The 17,588-nt window shown below is 45.6% G+C and overlaps 1 protein-coding gene across 1 annotated transcript in view; it reads left to right on the forward strand.

Moving 5' to 3' along the window:
• Window positions 1-17,588, forward strand: part of LOC138542778 (serine-rich adhesin for platelets-like) — a 385,335-nt gene that overhangs the window by 70,040 nt on the left and 297,707 nt on the right. The window contains exons 8-9 of the mRNA XM_069641863.1: window positions 10,991-11,251; window positions 15,914-16,174. Coding sequence (XP_069497964.1) covers window positions 10,991-11,251; window positions 15,914-16,174 — 522 coding nt within the window. The remainder of the gene's footprint in view (window positions 1-10,990; window positions 11,252-15,913; window positions 16,175-17,588) is intronic.

Below are 17,588 nucleotides of genomic sequence, written 5' to 3' on the forward strand. Positions count from 1 at the left end.
CCTTCGACGATGTAAAGAACTCTTCAAGATTCAGGTTCACGTACATCCAGCTGCGCCACTGGTGCACTCATCCACAGACTCGCCAGGCAGCCACCCGACTCCCAAAGGCCATTGAACTGACCCTTACCGAGCTGCCACCCCAAGGGAGAATCTCTACTCTGCACAAACGCCTCCAACCGGACTTCCTAATTTCCAAGCCTCGATACATGGCCCAATGGGAAGCGGACCTGGGCCATCCTATTGAGGACCAACGCTGGGTTGATATCTGGTCCCGGCCCACTCCTCTTCATCCTGCATCACAGATAGGGAATGTGCCTATAAGATCCTTCTTCGGTGGTATTTCCCGCCCTTAAGACTCCATCACATGCATCCCACTCTCGACCCACACTGCTGGAGACAATGTGGCCAAGTAGGCTCCTTCTTCCATATGTGGTGGTCTTGCCCCAAGCCCAAGCATTCTGGAAAGAATGCCTGGTGACGATTGCAGACATTACTCAGGTGCAACTGCCCCTAGATCCTGAACCTATTCTCCTTGGAGCTCCAATTCCTGGAATCTACCCAAGGTCAGGACCTAAGGGCAAACTATTATCTCAATGCTTACTGGAGGGCAGGAACGTGATAGCCCGCACCTGGAAGACGGCGGAAGGTCCCCTCATGCCGTTCTGGTGGGTGAAGGTCTGGGATATCTTGATAGCTGAGAGGGTAACAGCCGCCAGAGCAGGCCTTCTACATCGCTTTCATAACATCTGGGGTCCGGTCCTTGACTATGGGCCTCATTACGACCCAGGCGGTAAGTTACCGCCTGGATCGTACCTTTACCACCATGGCGTAAACTATGTTTACGCCATGGTGGTTGGCGGACTTACCGCCCCATTCCGAGGTGAGTGGGGCGGTAAGTCCCCATTAACCCATTTACCCTTCCCCATTCCCATTTTTGCCCCATAGGGCATAATGGGAGTGGGGAAGGCGTTAATTACGCCACCGTAAATTACGGTGGCGTAATTAACAACAAGGTCCCTTAGCGCCATGGATTTTAACACCTGCTAAAAGCAGGTGTTAAAACCTCCATGGGGCTAAGGGACCTCGGAATCAGGCGGTAAGGGTCGGCGCTGTTTACGCCGCCGTAAACCCCTTACCGCCTGGGTCCTAATGAGGCCCTATGACCAAAATTTCCCGGCTTTGACATTTAAGCCCCAATTGGCCAGGAGAACAATACAAGCTGGGGATCCCCAGCAGGAGTGGGGGGAAGGAACTTGAGACTGGGGGAGGGAATGGGAAAGGAATCGTATTGTACTGTACTATGCATCATGTCGCGAATGTTTAAGTTATGTATTGTGATAACCTGCCTTCTTAAAATAAACACGTTTAAAAAAAAAAGAAAGTGGGAATTCTTGACAAGTTCCAAGATGTGAGGAGTAAAGGAAAGAGATGAGTCGAAGGTTACCCCAGTATTTCTGGCTTCAGTGGAAGGAGAGGAAGAAGAGCCATAGAGGGTGCCAGAGTGCAGGAGGGAAATGGGGAACAGGTGCCCCGATGGGAAGAATCTCTGTTCTACTGGCAGTAAGACAGATTGTTGGAGGTGCACCAAGACTAAATAGCAGACAGGTAGTCAGGGATGAGAGAAGAGGAAGAGGGGAGCTTGAAGGAGAGTTGTTTCATCTGCGTAACACTGGCAATGAGGAGAGAAGGCAGAGATCAGGAGAGCAAGAGGTGAAAGATAGATGTTGAAAAGCCAAGGCGAGAGGATAAAGCCCTGGGGAACACCACATGTGAAGTAAGTGGTGAGGGAGTAGAAGGAATGCAGGAGCACCTGGGAAGGGCGGTTAGTGATCAAGGAGAATGAGAACAGTAGGAGAGTTAGAGTCAAGATCCGCAAGCAGTTCTTCAAGGGTGTTCAGGAGAGCAGTTTCTGTGCCTCTGGATGCTCAGAATCCAGATTGATGCTCAGGTGAACAACCAACGAGCTCAGTGTGTTGGGTCAGTTGGAGTCAGACCAACTTCTCCAGGAGTTTCCCAAGGAAGGGTGTGGTAGAGATAGGATGGTAGTTGGCTGCACACAAAGTTGACTGAAGTCTTTTTTAGGAAGGGGTGCACAAGGGAGTGCTTAGGAGAAAAAGGGAAAGAGTCTGAGGCTAAGGAGTGGTTGCAGAAGTCAGCAGGAGTTGGAGCGAGGGAGGAGATGTTGCACTTAATGGTTCTGGAAGAACAGGGAGAAACCTGTTTGGCTGAGACCTCCAAAGAGCAAACTACTGTAAGGACCTCAACCCTTGTGATAGGTGAGAAGGAGGAGAGAGTGAGTGGGGGTGGAAGAAAAGCCAGAGGAGGCAGAGGGAGCCAGGGGAACAGGGAGAGGAGTAGAGGAATGGGAAGAAGAGAGAGAGGTCAGAATGGTCTGAGTTGTAGAGGTGAAATGGGTAGCAAGTGCAGTACAGAGGGCCTGAGATGGGAGAGGCGAGGTAGAGACTGCAGATGGATTGGCTAGTTCCTTGCAGATTTTGAAGAGTTCAGCATTGTTGTTAGTGGCTCCAGATATGTGGGCCCTCTTCTTGGAGCGGATGGAGAGATGGTATTGCTTTTGGAGTAGGCGACATGTCAGTTTGTCAAAGGATGAACCCGAGGTCTGCGAACTTCCGTTCAGCAACTCAACACTTGCATTTCAGAGCGGCTAGTTCAGAGTCATACCAGCTGTTACGCTTGAAGGAAGGTTTCAGGCGGATCCTTGTGAAAGGGGCACGAATGTCGAGAGTGTTAGTGATAGCAAGGTCAGGAATGGCATGGACAGAGTCAGTGTGAGAGTCAATAGCGGGGTAACGAGGGAGGATGAAGGTGGAGTTAAACACAGCGGCTGACACTCGTTTTATTGGTCAGATGACCGCAAAGGAGGATGGCAGTGCTGAGGGGGGCTTGGTCAAAGGGCTGAGCGGTCCGAGTTGGGAACAGAGTGGTCATACCAGGGGAGAGGGGTAGTGAGAGTGATGGAAAATGGAAGATCAGTGGAGAAAAAGGCATCAAGAGTATGTCTGGCAGAGTGGGTAGGGCCGGAAGGGAGAATAGTGAGGGAGAGAGGGGTACTGAAATCACAGAAGAGTGTGGAGGCAGAGACAGTGGAGTCAAGGTGGATGTTGAAGTCTCCAAGGAGGAGGAGTTCAGAGGTAGATGTCAGGAGAGATAAGGTAAAGTCAGCCCATTCCAAGAGGAAGAGAGAGATGGGGCCTGTAGATAATGGCAAGGGGGAGAGAGCGAGTAGGAGAGACACCAAGATTGTAAACAAGGCTTTCAAAGAAGGTGTAGGGCTGGGTGGGTATGACAGAGGTAGGGACCCACTCAGGGAAGATCAGTGCTACTCCAACACCAGATCGGTTCGGCCAAGGCCTGGAGAGGATCTTGTAGCCATCAGGGAGGAGGGTGTCAAAAGCAGTGACAAAGCTGGCATTCAACCACGTCTCCGTGAGAGCGAGGATGTCGAGATAGAAGTCTTCAAGAACGATACAGATGTCAGAAGAGTGTTTGACAGCAGATCGAGTATTCAGAGTGCTAAGTTAAGCCGGTTATCACTGTTGAAGGTTTTCCGAGGAGGGGAACAGGGGGGTGGTACACCCGTCTGACGTGGAGAAGGAGGTGCAGATAGAGAGGAAGAAGGAGTAACAGGAGAAGGAAGGAAATTAATGAGGGCCGGCAGGCACCCATCGAAAAGGAAAAGATTGGGTTGAGAGCCCTGGGTCATGACAATGCCATTTTGATAGACATTAATGATGCACCTAGAGGATGAAAAGTGAGCCAAGAGTGCTTCCCATCTAGTCCTGCCCTAAATGGGTGAGGAGGAAAAAGGGCAGAGGGTACAGATCAGATGCGGGGGGGTCCATAGGTCTGGACAGGGGACAGAGAAGAGGATATCAGTGATAGTCTGCCTGGAAGTAGCATTGATGTAGGTGTCAGCAATAGGTAGGCCAGGATTATAGGACAAGAGATCTTTTTCAAACTTTTTTCTCCCAGACTTCGTGAGAGTGGAGGGATAGGTGATAGAGTAACAGTTAGAATAAATGGGGGAGATGGAGAGTCCCATTGAGGTATAGGAAGAGGGACAGATGGAGAGGCACTGGAATGTAGCACAAGATGGTGGATACAAAGATTGAAAAGCACACCTAGATTTGATTTTCAAGCAGGCACTAGAATGCAGCACATCATGGTGGATACACAGAATCAAAAGCACACCTAGATTCAAGTTTCAAGCGGGCAATGGAATGCAGCACAGGATGTTAGATGCAAAGATTTAAAAGCACACCTAGATTCATTTTTCAGATTTTCAAGCAGGCACTAGAATGCAGCACAGGGTGGTGGATGCAAAGATTTAAACGCGCACTGAGATTCGATTTTCAAGCAGCCACTGGAATTCAGCACACAATTTTGGATGCAAAGATTTAAAAGCACACATAGATTCCATTTTCAAGCAGGCACTAGATCACAGGCATCTGTAGAGGAGCAGACAGACAAATATGTCATTGTTAAGCTGCGCCCCCTCACCACCATCATGTTGTAACGACAGTGAAAGAGTTGTATCTATGACACCAAGCATTGTCCCGATTCTGCATCGAGTGTATGACAGATGTTATGCACTCAGACAACTGTATCGAAGGTACCCTCATACTGGGACAGGAGATGGATGCAATGAACATTGAAAAACTATAAAGAACATCAAACAGCTGCAGAGTGACGTCTTGAAGTAAAGACAAATGCACGCACTGAAACGATCTATTAATATTCAAAAGAATAAAATATGTAACTGAAGCACCAAGAGAAACATGTAATTAAGTCTGAAGAACTCATGAGTATCAAAGAAAAAAGTGAGAAGCAGCAAAGTAAATGTATATATGCGGAAACACAAGGTAGAGGAGACATATAGAAGCTTGCTGCGATATAACCGATAATGTGACTAAAGCTTCAATGGGGAAAAAGATGGACTTCTGACTTGTACTGAATCTAACCAATCTACCTCAGAAACAGACCAAGGCTGCAGAGACAGGAGACGCTGGAAAAACAGCTTTCTGTGAAGGATGGAGAGGAACCTCTTGGCTTGGGATTAAGGATGTTGATCAAGGAATAACTGCATGGCACAAAGGGAGTCAAGAGGATAAGCAATGGATATGACACACATTTCCCTTAGATTAAGCTAAGAAGAAAACATCCACAAGTGCCACGTATTGGATAATTAAAAATGCAGAAAGCATATGTGAGATGGAGTGATCAATTCTCCAGAGGCCAAGAGGACTAATAGCACCTAGTACAATGAAATCAAAAAGCAGGAAATAATAGGTTGAAATGTACAAATATGTGGTCTCCTCAGACATGACTCAGAGGGTGAAAACAAGGGTACGACGTCCTTTCATCACGGGGGTTTTTACTGTGATTTTTTTAATGAAAAAAACTCATCTAATTTTTAGGCGGGGTTAGACAAATATATATATGGAGTGTGGGTGTTTGAGAAAAGCAAAACTATGAAAGGGGATCGGGCATTGGGAGGAAACCCCCCCAAAAAAAATGTCATGAGTTTTTTTTCTAATAAAATGTGCTGTAAAAACCCTGCGAAAAAACATCCCACGATGAAATGACATGGAACCAAAACAAGGGCCATTCATTATGCTCCAGATGAAGATAAGGGTGTAGCCACACTCCCTCATAGATCCCAGAGCAAGGAACAGGCTACAAGATCAACTGCAAAGGGGAACTTTGGCTAAGAGAGATGATGAACTAATTGGAGCAAGTGGGTAGTAGTGTGCCGTTGTTCTCTGCACCTGGGTTTCGTTTCACTTACGCGCTGCTAATGAGCCAAAAGTTCAAGGTTGGGAGAGAATGCCAACCAATCATATGGGCCAATGGAGCAACCAACTATACAAAGTTGCACAGGCCAATCCACTACTGTATTCTATTATAATCAGTATTAAAAGTATTTAGAGGTAGTTCAAGGCGTGCTTACTAGATAAAGGGAAGCCAATGAAGTTATTAACACTTACACATACTATAGGTACATATGTTTAAACAACCACTCCTTTCAATAGGTTTTAAGTTTGCCACGTAGGATGTTGTCATAGCTGATGCATATTGAGGTATAAAGCTTTTGTGCAATTAAAATCATGTGTGAGTATGTGGACTACTGATTGTGGTTCGCCAGATTGCCCTACTTTATTTTGAACTGACAATAAAGTAGTACTTTGCCATATTCTTTGGGTTTGTCCAGTTATTTGAGTATGGGGTCATTTAGTATGGTAATTCCATTCTGTGATTAATAAGCGCATACAGGTGCTATTGCACACATCAGTTGGAACAATTTATATTGGCTGCAGTAAAGGGGTGCAACAAAGTTTTGTGGGAGCAGCTTAAGTGGAACAGCCTAGGCAGTTAAAGGATGTAATTACAGGCACATAAGGACAGAGGCAGTAGCAATTGTGAGCCAAAAAGTTAGATAAATCCAGCAATGCTTGTTGGGTGGTAGCATCCTAACAGAGGAGCGTGGCCCAGGAGAAGTAGAAAGGGTCAGATGAAGTCAATCAGTTATGGAGGTAAACACATGTCGGTGGGCTGCTACGGAAGGGTTCAATTGTAAACGATCCACAGCGCTGTACCACAGGTGGTGATGATTTCATGGAATGTGAAATAGGTGCAGTGGGGAAGCTGTGCTTGGTATAAATGGGTTGAGATTCCTTGTTGAAAAGATTATGCGCATAGTGTGGGTGCTTACCCAGAGAATTTATGTAGCAGCCCATTGTCGCCATGACCCGGGTTGCTGCAGCGGGCCTTCTAGGTCCTTTCAGGCCCAGACAGGGAGGGACCTGGCCCTTAGATGAGGCCCTTTAAAGGGGCCAGCGATTGCCTGCCGGCTCCAGCGGTGTTGTTGTAGTACAGAAGATGCCCAGCCAATCAGGGCATCAGGCCAGCATAACGCGGGATGAATTCTACCAGCTGATCATCCTGACTACACAGGGTAGCCCTAATGGGGAGGCCTTGCTGGTCTGCTTTGCCAGTGTGCTCACTGCAGGCCCTCTCAGTAGGGGAGAGTGCAGGCCGCATGGAGGAGCACCCAAGCACTTTGTGGAAAAGAAAAAAAGCCATTATCGTACAATAGGAATCTGCAACCTTTGGCTCACTGGATTATTTGGACTACTATCTCCCATCAGTCCTAGCCAATGTAGCCAATGGCATGTCATTGGAGTTGTAGTAAAAAAACATCTGCAGAGCTGAAGGTTGCAAATCCGTGTCCTGCAATGAGATTGAGTTTTTAGACTCAAGGTTCTGTCTAGATTCCACCAGAGAAAGGATATTGTGCTACTTTTTTTTCACCTCCCCATGTTTGGAGCCGGAACCCTGGCACCTGTGGAATGTGAAAAGAGACCTTCTCCCACTCTCCCCTTCTTAGATAGCACATCTGCATTCTACAGGTCTAAGCCTTTTCTCCCACACGTAGCATGTTAGGAAGGAGAAGAAGAGCTTGCTCTATTACCTTAAGAAGATGTTGGAGCATCAAAATGGCCTCAGCTTATTCCTTCTCCGAAACTCTTCTTTCCTGGGGAATCTAGAGTAGATCTACCAAGGGAATGGCAGCTTTTTGGGCAGAGGCCCAAGACGCCTCTCTGGTGTAGATGTGTAGAGATGCAAGTTGCTCAGACCTGCACCCTTTCGTCAAGCAATATCATCTATAGGTTGATAGTTTGTTTACTCATACTTTTGAGATTGCTGTGCTTCAGGGAAGTTCCTGTTGAATTTATTAAGTAATTCATACTTTACAAATATCTCTTTGGTGTGCATCAGTTACATTGGCCCATGGTTGGTTTGTTTCATATCCTTATGCAGAGGTGCATCTTGGGTAGATATCAAAGTAAGGAGAGGGATTATGATCCATGCTCCACTCTGATATATCTGATACTCTCGATGTTCTTGCCCCTGTCATGAGGATCCGCCTGAAGCCCAAAGCCAAGTGCAACTCTTGGTATGACTCAGACCTCGTCACCCTTAAACGCAAGTGCAGGGTGGCTGAGAGGAAATGGCGTGCTTCTGGTACATCCTCTGGCAAACTGGCCTCCCGCCTGCTCCAAAGGCAATACCGGCTCTCTGTCCACACAAGAAGACAACCCACATCCAAGCCTGCGTCTCTGCTGCATCCAACAACTCGGCTGAACTCTCTAAAATCTGCAAGGAACTGGGCAATCTCTACCTCCCCTCTCCCTTCCCACACCCTCTGCTGGGCTATGGCCTCACATTTCATCTCTAAAACTCAGGACATCCTGTCCTCTCTCTCCTCCTCTCCCCTTCCTCCCTCCGCGCCCTGCTATTCCTATGGCCCTTTTTCAGCCACCTCGCCTCCCCCCTTCTCTGCCTTTCCACTGTTATCTCCTCACAAGGTTTCCAGACAAGTCCGATCTGCTCTTCCAAAACCATCAAGGACTACATCGACTCCCTGGCTCACGCCCTGGCCGACTTCTGCAACCACACATTCACCACTGGAGTCTTCCCTTCCCCCCGGAAGCACTCCCTTGTGCACCCTCTTCTTAAGAAACCCTCTGCCGACTCGTCTTGCCTGGCCAACTATCGCCCAATCTCCATCACTCCTTTCTTTGGCAAACTCCTGGAAAATCTTGCCATCTCCGAGCTTAATCTTCACACTGAATCTGTTGCCTCCATGACCATCAGTCTGGCCGAGCTGCCAGAAGGACGGAAACTGCTCTCCTGAACATCCCTGAAGACCTGCTCTCAAACCTTGACTCCAACACCCCCTATGTCCTCATCTTACTTGATCTCTCTTCTGCCTTTGATACGGTCAACCATGCCATCCTGCTCAATCGTCTCTGTGATAACGTGGGGATCACTGGTCATGCCTTGGCGTGGCTGACTTTTTCCTCTCTGATCGACCCTCCCAGGTTCAACTTGGGTCCTTCCTCTCCTCTATCACTAGCTCTACCTGTGGTGTTCCCCAGGGGTCCAACCTCTCTCCCTGGCTGTTCAACCAATACCTGGCACTTCTTGCCCACCGCATTGCCGCGCTCTGCCCCAACTTCCAGTGCTATGCGGATGACACTCAGCTCATTTTCAGGCTACCTTCAGCCACCTTTTCTCCCTCTCTCGTCTCTGACTGTATGTCTGCCATCCAGGAGTGGTGTGCTGCCAATGATCTCTGCCTTAATGCCAGTAAGACTGAGATTCACCTCATCAGCACACCCACTCCCTCCTTTCCTGTCACTCTCTGGCCGGCCTCTCTTGGCCCTCTTCCTGTTCCCACCTGTGAGGCTGAAAACCTCAGGGTCATCTTCGACTCCACACTCTCCTTCTCTCCTCACATCTCTGACGTCTCTAAGAAGTCACGCTACCTGCTGCACCTCCTCAGAGGTATTCTTCCGTTCCTCTCCTTCCCCCAGAAGCTCACTGTCTCCAGAGCTCTGGTACTCTCTAGGCTGGACTATTGCAACAGCCTCTTTCTAAATCTGCCTGCCTCCACTCTCCACCCTCTGCAACTTATCCAGAACAGGACTGCGAGACTTGTACTTGCCCCCAAACCCAGGGATCGTATCTCTCCAGGACTGAAATCTCTGCACTGGCTCCCAGTGGCTGAGAGGATTAAGTTCAAAACCCTCTGCATTATCAACAAGGCCTTCTGGGGCATGGGGCCTCAATACCTTCAACTCTCTCTTTCTAAATATCTTCCTTCTCGAGCTCTTCACTCATCCGCCACCAACTCCTTCAGGGTCAGTCGCTTCTCCAAGCAACGGGTTGGTGGTAGATCTCTCGCTTGGGCTGGGGCCTCCCTTTGGAACAGCCTCCCTGCCTCACTGAAACTTGAGGAGAACCATCTCCGGTTCCGGAAGCACCTCAAAACCTTTCTCTTTGCTTCTGCTTTTTCTCCTCCTCTCCCCTGCTGAACCCCTGGCTGAAACTGCACTGGTTACCTGGCCACCCATTGTTCCTGGACGCAGGTCTCCTCCACCACCAGTCGCACACCTGCACTGCCCTCCTGGCAACCCCCCGCACTCGTGACTGTCTCTGTATCCCTACTGTCCCACTACCAGCACTTGACACTGGATGTCTGCACTTACCCTTGCACTTGACACCAGCTGGCCGTACTTTACTTAGTGTTATGATTCTTTTATCCCATGTACTGCACTTCCCCCTTCTCCCTCGCACTTTTCCCCTTCCCCCTTCGAATGCACTTGCGCGTTCTGAATGACACCTGGTCTAGTATGATCGCTGTCTGTCTTCCCTCTGTTCCCCCTCCCTTGCCTCGTCGCGCCTTGAAACACTTGTTTATAGGTGTATTATAAATGCCATATCATATCATTAGGAAAAGCAACTTGGAGGGAATGTCTGGATTGCTTACATTTAAAATGTATTAGTCCTAACCCTACTGTTCCTCATGACAGTCACCACACCCACCCTCCACACCCTTTTATTTACTACAATCAGCCCATGGTGAGTGGACAGTTGTCCGTACGATTATGGGTAAAGGACAAGTCTGATGGTATCATGGCAAATGACAGGACCGAAAAAAAGAAATTGTTAAAAAGAGCTCCTTCTTGGAGATGGAACCACCTCAAATGCAAGTACTGTGACAAGGAAGAGCAGGATAAGGAATAATGAATATTACTAGCAAGTCATTGACACAGGACCAAAGGCAAGGGGTAAGGTGGGGGTGGAAGAACACTGGTAGAGGAGCTGGGAGCACGTTGGAAACATGATTATAGGGGGTCGATGGGAAAGTATCAGCAGCGACATGAAGCATAATGAGTGGATATTCCCGCCAATCTTCCGCCTGGTCCAGACAGGTTATTGTGCGATTTGGAATGTTTTTAAGCACCGTGATTGAAATTAAATTGTATCTGTTTCAAATATAAAAACTGTTCCCGATATTATTGCAGTGGACATGGTCCAGGTTAAGTGTACATGGTCGATATGGTGTATGACATCCACCTTGACTCCACTGTCTCTGTCACTAACTTGAATGTGTTTCCAGCACCTTGTGACCCACAGGATGTACAAGCCATCAGCGACTGTGTGGATGGCACGCTGACAATCTCTTGGACACAATCCGCCGGGGCCTTTTCCTACGCAGCGATGGCTCTTGGAAGCAGCGGAACCATTTATAACTGCACCTCATTCAGCACCAGCTGCGTCATCACAGACCTGCAGTGTGGAGAAAGCTTGTCCGTCAGCGCTGTGGCCTACGACGATGAATGCTCCAGTTCCAAGAGTATCAGCGATGAGGTTGTTGCAGGTACAGTGCATCTCCTGTGTCTCCCACCCTGCAAGGCCAACATTCTGGCTCTTGTTTATTGCATATGCTTTCCAGAGAAGCCATCACTATTATTGTAGCACCCACCGACGGGTACAAGTCAGGCTCCTAAACACAATTTCGAATGATCGAGCAATATACAAAACTACATTGCATGCAGCTCACACTGTACAATAAGAAATCAAACATTAAAACAACTCTTCCCGCTACTATTGTGAATGCTGTGCTTGATGGGCCGGGCTATGGCCACGCTATCCTCTTGGTACCACGCAGGCCAACCAGGTCATCAAAAGCTCATTCGCCCTCCTCTAAGTTCCCAAATGTAAAGAAATCATTTTTGTTTAGAAATGAAAGAAAAATCAGGTTTTTTTGTATTGTTTATTGGCTAAAAAACAGGTTTTAACTTTAACAGTTAAAAACATTTAGGAAAACAACTTAATACATACAATTTTTAGTTAAAAAAAAAAGCATACCGTATTTCCTGAGTAAAAGGACATGCTTAATTTACATTTCATCCAAAATTCAAACAATTCATGAGACGCAAAACCGCCAAAACAAGTGGAACCCCCACCAACAAATCGCCAAAAGTCGAGTACCAAAAATGTACCTATATAATGATCTAAATAAAGGGATCTGACTTGAGAGAGCAGGTCACCGGATAACGATATGCTGCAGAGTCTCTAATTCCTTTGAGTTCCCACAGAACCTACAATTAGCCTCCTGAGGTAGATAATAAATAATGAATGGATATATTGGCGTTTTATTTCGCGCCACACAGAGATGCACACACAGAGATGCATCAACTTCCGTCCCGGAGTTTCGATGTCTGCCACGAGGTAATAGACTATCAGACAATACAGGGCTAGGGCTACAGGGCCACTCATTTGGGGGCCTTTGGAAATGGGTCTTTAAGGATTCTCTTCCAATATTTCTAAGGCCTTGGCCATCATTTTGAGCGATGCCTTTATTTCCACCATAATTGTTCAGCGTCTCAGCCCTTCCTCAAGGGTTTGGCTTCCACCGTTGGCAACTTGGAACAATATGTGAACCGCTTGGCTGCCTCATGTTTGTTTTGTGTTTGTTTTGTTTTTAAGTCAGGAAAAACTCAGGAATACAAATCGATGCATGTAAAACTGCCACAAGGTGGCTGGGAGCAATGGATGTCTACAAGGGTGTCTGTGAATCCTAATTCTACTGCCTTCAAAACTGCTCTCTCCACTGGCTTTGTGCTACTTCTCCACTGTACTCCTACAATGTTGCACGCCTTCACATACTGCCCTATTACCGGTTATTGGCCTGCCCTGCCCTCTATCATCATGCCACCCTATCCCACATTCTGTACATGCATGTCCTGTTCACTAAATGCTCTTTATCCTTTATTGCTGTCCCTTAACGTCTTTCCATGTTCCACCACCCTGTTCCCATTCATCATTCCTCCCTATTCTTCCTTTTTTTTCACAAACTTCTTTTCTCTCCGATCTCTATTCTGTGGTGTCACTCTTCCTAGTTGTCCTCCTCACACTTCAGTGTGCAGTTATACCCCAACTCCTCTTACCTACCTTGGATAACAACTTTAATGTTGCGCTTGCTTGATTAACTACACCCGCGTTAGGCGAGCTGAGACAAAACGCAATAAAACATTGACATTATTTAATTGATCAGGAAAAGTCACCTTAATTTATACAAACAATTAGAATGTATTATCTGAGCCATACCTCTGCTTAGAGGAAGTCCCACGAAGAGCGTGTAAATAACCATGTAGCAATGCACGTTGATTGATATCTAAGGATTGGATGAGTCATGAGTCAAGGTAGAATATACACTTTTGCAAGAACTGATATATTTATCTTTTTTAAATAGCCCAATTTGCTAACTTAATGGTGGAATGAAAACTAATTTAATTGGGACATGTTTTCAAAATGCCAAGAAAGTGCTCCAACCACAAGGCTGTCAGATCTACACTGCATTGATGATCCCTAATAAGGGTGAAACCAGGTATGTAGTTGTCCTGACAGCCTTGCAAAATGTCTGTCTTGGGCTGATTAAGCTATGTATAAAGCAGCACTGCCCTCTAAGACAAAGACAATTTCCTGGAGAAAAAGATTTGTATTTGGCCTAATTTGCATACCCACAATGCCTTATTGATGTGGCTGAGAACTGGAGGTGAATTTCCAGCGACAGCTACCAGGGGGTGTTGGGGAATGAGTGACTTCACTCAAATGGTCTATTCTACTTTCGCATTTCTGGTGAAAGGGTTTTTTTCAAAGTCTTTTTAAACCCGCCATAACTCTCTTGGTGTTTTGAAAACATGGCCCAATGCTCCAGCTGTCAAGGATTATGCATGGATGATTCCTAATAAGGTGCTGGTTACTAGGTGGTCTTGTAGAGAGTTTGACTTGGCTCAATGGACTACCCTACATCTATGTACATATTTATTGAAAACCTACCTTTCATGTAGCCATTAATTTAGCAAATTAGGTTATTTCAAAAAGATAAATAAATAGCCTGTGCCAGGAAAGGACAGTTCAAACATCTGCCAAGATACGATTGGTACAATATTCTAATTCGTGCATCACAGAAGCAGATATTAGGCATATAGGTAACACATTAAAAACCAACAGGTGTGGGAGAGTTCAGGCATTATTACCAAGAATATGTGCCTTTGTTATTCAATGCCTGTTTCCTGTCCACTATATAAAACAGGCATTTGAATATAGCCCATGGTTAAATAATGATAATAATGCCAAACATTACATTTCCTCTAACTTAAAATGATGATTCATGTACACGTGCCTGTGTTTATATATATATATATATATATATAGTTTTCAATGAGGGAGGTAGGATTCAAGCAACCGTTTCCGATTCATAACTCTTAAATAGAGAGAGGAGACCTGCATGCATAGGGAAGAGGGTTGAAGTTCAAGCATTACCAGTGATAAATGTGTGTGTCATTCAATAGAATGTTGCATTTCGTTGAAGTTGAACATTCACTTAAATAACATATGTATATAACATGAAACATCAATGAGAGAGATAGAATCCAAGCATCGTCCTGGGAGCACTGGCTTTGAGTTGGAAGTCGAAGCCGCAATTTGTCAAAGTTCTAAATAACCCATCCTAAAAGGCCTAGGGTAGACCCTTTTGCTCTTCAGATCCTGCAAGCAATAGTACATTTTTGCCATGACAATGATCTATATTTTGCAACCACACTTTGCACATGTTCCATCCTTGTTGATTTACTGGCTACTTTCCTAAGAGTATGACGCCTCACTTCCCTCATAGTCAAAGTCCCTCATGGACTAGCTAATTTGCCCTTCGTCTGATTGACAGAGCGGTTTCCATTGATATTGTGCCGTTATAAAACGCTTCAGTTAATCAGGCCCCTGCTGCTTGAAGTACAGTGTTCATCCACTTCGTCACAAATACACATGCCGGACTAGGAATCCAGCCTCTCCCACATCATGCTTCTGGTAGATAGCAGAAGTATGCAGAGTAGACTCCTCTTTCATTGCAGTGAATTTCAATTTCCAGATAATATTGACTTCTGCGTGTTATCGCAGGGAGTGCACATGAGTACTTTGGCTTGGAGGATGAGTACCTGGGAAGAAAGAGTCTGTTGCATGCATAATGGAGTGCGGGGGTGGGGGGACAGAAGTGTTTAACTCTAGGGTTCACAATGGCTCCATTTATTACAATATGAATGGGGAAGGATAGCTTAGGCGAATATTGAGAAATGTAAAACTGCTAGATGCATTTGAGAGAGGTCCTGAAGTTAATCCTAAAAAAGCAGGCCTCTTGTGCAGTCTGAGGCCCATCGACAGACATGGTCAATTTGTATAAAGCCGGGCAAATTTCATTTTCTGCATTGAAAAATGCTGCATTTAGTAATTGTGTAATAGTAGCATTGAGTTTGGGTGATCCTTGTTAACTTTAGGTAAATAGGGATAAAAATAGAGCAAATCGTATGTACATGGGTGAGGTGTGAATATCACACGAGATAATTGCAGGATAGTGTCTGTAGACAAGCTTCACTCTGCTCTTTTATACTGTATACATGGTTAGTGAATCTGGGTACATTTTTAAATCGACCTTTGTTTGTTTCTACTGCTTTGCTTCAGAAGAACATCAAAATTCCTTCAAAATCCTGCATGCACTCTCTCTTACAAGCAGGGAAGCGCCTTGATCTCATTTTAATAAATACATTAATTCAAATGTTGAAGCCTTTAATATATATGTTATGGGTGGGCCCATTCCCAATGTTTGTGTTGTGCCCATGTGCACGTGAAAAAAGCCAAATTATACGCTTCAATATGTTCTGTCTTAAAGCAGGGCATTCTGAAACGAGTAATGTAAAAAACACGTAATGTTGCTTATGTCCCTTTTAAAACCTGTCATGGTGAGCTCATTTGCATTTTTCTAGCATCAAATCGGAAGGCATAGTGCAAATCGACTGTGTGGTTATTTGAGGTTCCCGTAGCATGACCATGCCACCAAAGCCGATTCAAGGCCCCTGCTGAGTGACTAGAAGCCCCAGCAATAACTTTAGGCAGTACCAGTGTATCGGCCATTTTGAAGGGGATGGGCTTCTAATATGTGCAAATAATCTGCACAAGATTAATGTGGTTCTCTTTTTCCTTCCAGCACCCTGTACTCCAACAAACATTGTTGTACTCAAAGTCTGCGAGACGGACCAAGTAATGGTCCAGTGGGATTTCACGGTGGGAGCGGTGGTGTACATGGTGGATGCCAAAGGAAGCGACGGGAGTCACCAATCCTGCACGACAGCTGATCTCAGCTGCATGCTCACGAACCTCTCATGCGGGAAGGAGATCTCCATCTCTGTAATTGCAACGAATTACATATGTAACAGCACCGCGAGCGCCGTGCAACTATTCCATACAGGTAATGATTTGAGCAACATTAATGGATAAACTCTAATTTTTTGGCAGCTTTTACTGTTTTGACTTAATCGATTTGGATTTAATTTTGTTTTCATTTGATTTGATTTTGCTGTTTGCATTTTATTCAGTTTCAGATCAAGCCAACCTAATTCGAACAAAACGATTCTTCTTGTTCTTACATCTTTAAACTGATTGGAACTTTAAATAAGGCAAATTAAGCATTGTAAGGTTTGGCCCGAATCTTCCCTAGACTGCTTCAAAATGATTCAAACCATTAGTTTAATGATTCAACCCATGGTTTTAATAAAAGAATTTCAGGGTTTGTCCACCTCTATTCCTTACCGGCAAATCTGCCCATTTTTTTTTTAGATAAAGTTGTGGATTTACCTCCAGCAAATCCTGCACTTTACCTCCAAATTCATAATTCAGTGTTGTGGGAAAAAATTAGGTAATTCCATTACCACCAAAAAATTGCTGCTAACAGGATTATCACAGGTTTTCTCACACACTGCCTAATTTGTGAGGACGCCCTTAATTAAGCCCATTTGCTGTTGACCTCTGGACTATTGGTTGATATTAAGTCAAGCGCTCGTTATTATGCAAGGTCCATCGTGACTATCATGGCCTCGATGTCCATGGTGATCACCTGCAGACACCAAAGGAAATGCACCAGTTGGAGATCGCCACGCATTATTATTTGGAGATGACCACACACCACACGTTGGCATTTTGTTAAATGCACCCGATGCTTCTCCTTTGGCAGTATCATTTTCAGATGCATAAAAGGCTGAGTAAAAACCAAATGGCTTGCTTGTGTGTGACACACATTGACCTACCTCTGAATCGAGGATTTGACGAGCTGCCAATTTTACCATCATTGGTGAGACTTTTTTCTGAAGACTGAGGGGGTAATTCATGGATTATTTGCGCCGAAAAAAACGGGATTTGTGCGCCATTCTGCCCGCAAATCCCCATTTGTTAAACAAGGATTTGCGGGCAGAATGGCGCACAAATCCAGTTTTTTTGGCACAAATAATCCATGAATTACCCCCTGATTCTCTTCCTTCTCAGCTTTTCAGATCTTTCGCTATAGTGTAGGACGCATATGAAACCATCACACCTGAAAGATGTATTATTTAAACAGCAGCCTCCCAATATTGTTATCAACTGAAGAATCAGCTGTGCACCTGCACTTCATTCTCTAAGCAGTTCATCTCAAACAGTCATTCTGTGAATCAGCTGTGCACCTGCACTTCATTCTCTAAGCAGTTCATCTCAAACAGTCATTCTGTGAATCAGCTGTGCACCTGCACTTCATTCTCTAAGCAGTTCATCTCAAACAGTCATTCTGTGTTAAGAGATGTTTTTTCAGATGTTTCCAGAAGGCGAGGTGATTCAACGCCATTGCAAATGAC

Source organism: Ambystoma mexicanum, chromosome 1q, assembly GCF_040938575.1.
Source record: "Ambystoma mexicanum isolate Mex_15411 chromosome 1q, UKY_AmexF1_1, whole genome shotgun sequence".
In the NCBI taxonomy this organism is placed as follows: domain Eukaryota; kingdom Metazoa; phylum Chordata; class Amphibia; order Caudata; family Ambystomatidae; genus Ambystoma; species Ambystoma mexicanum.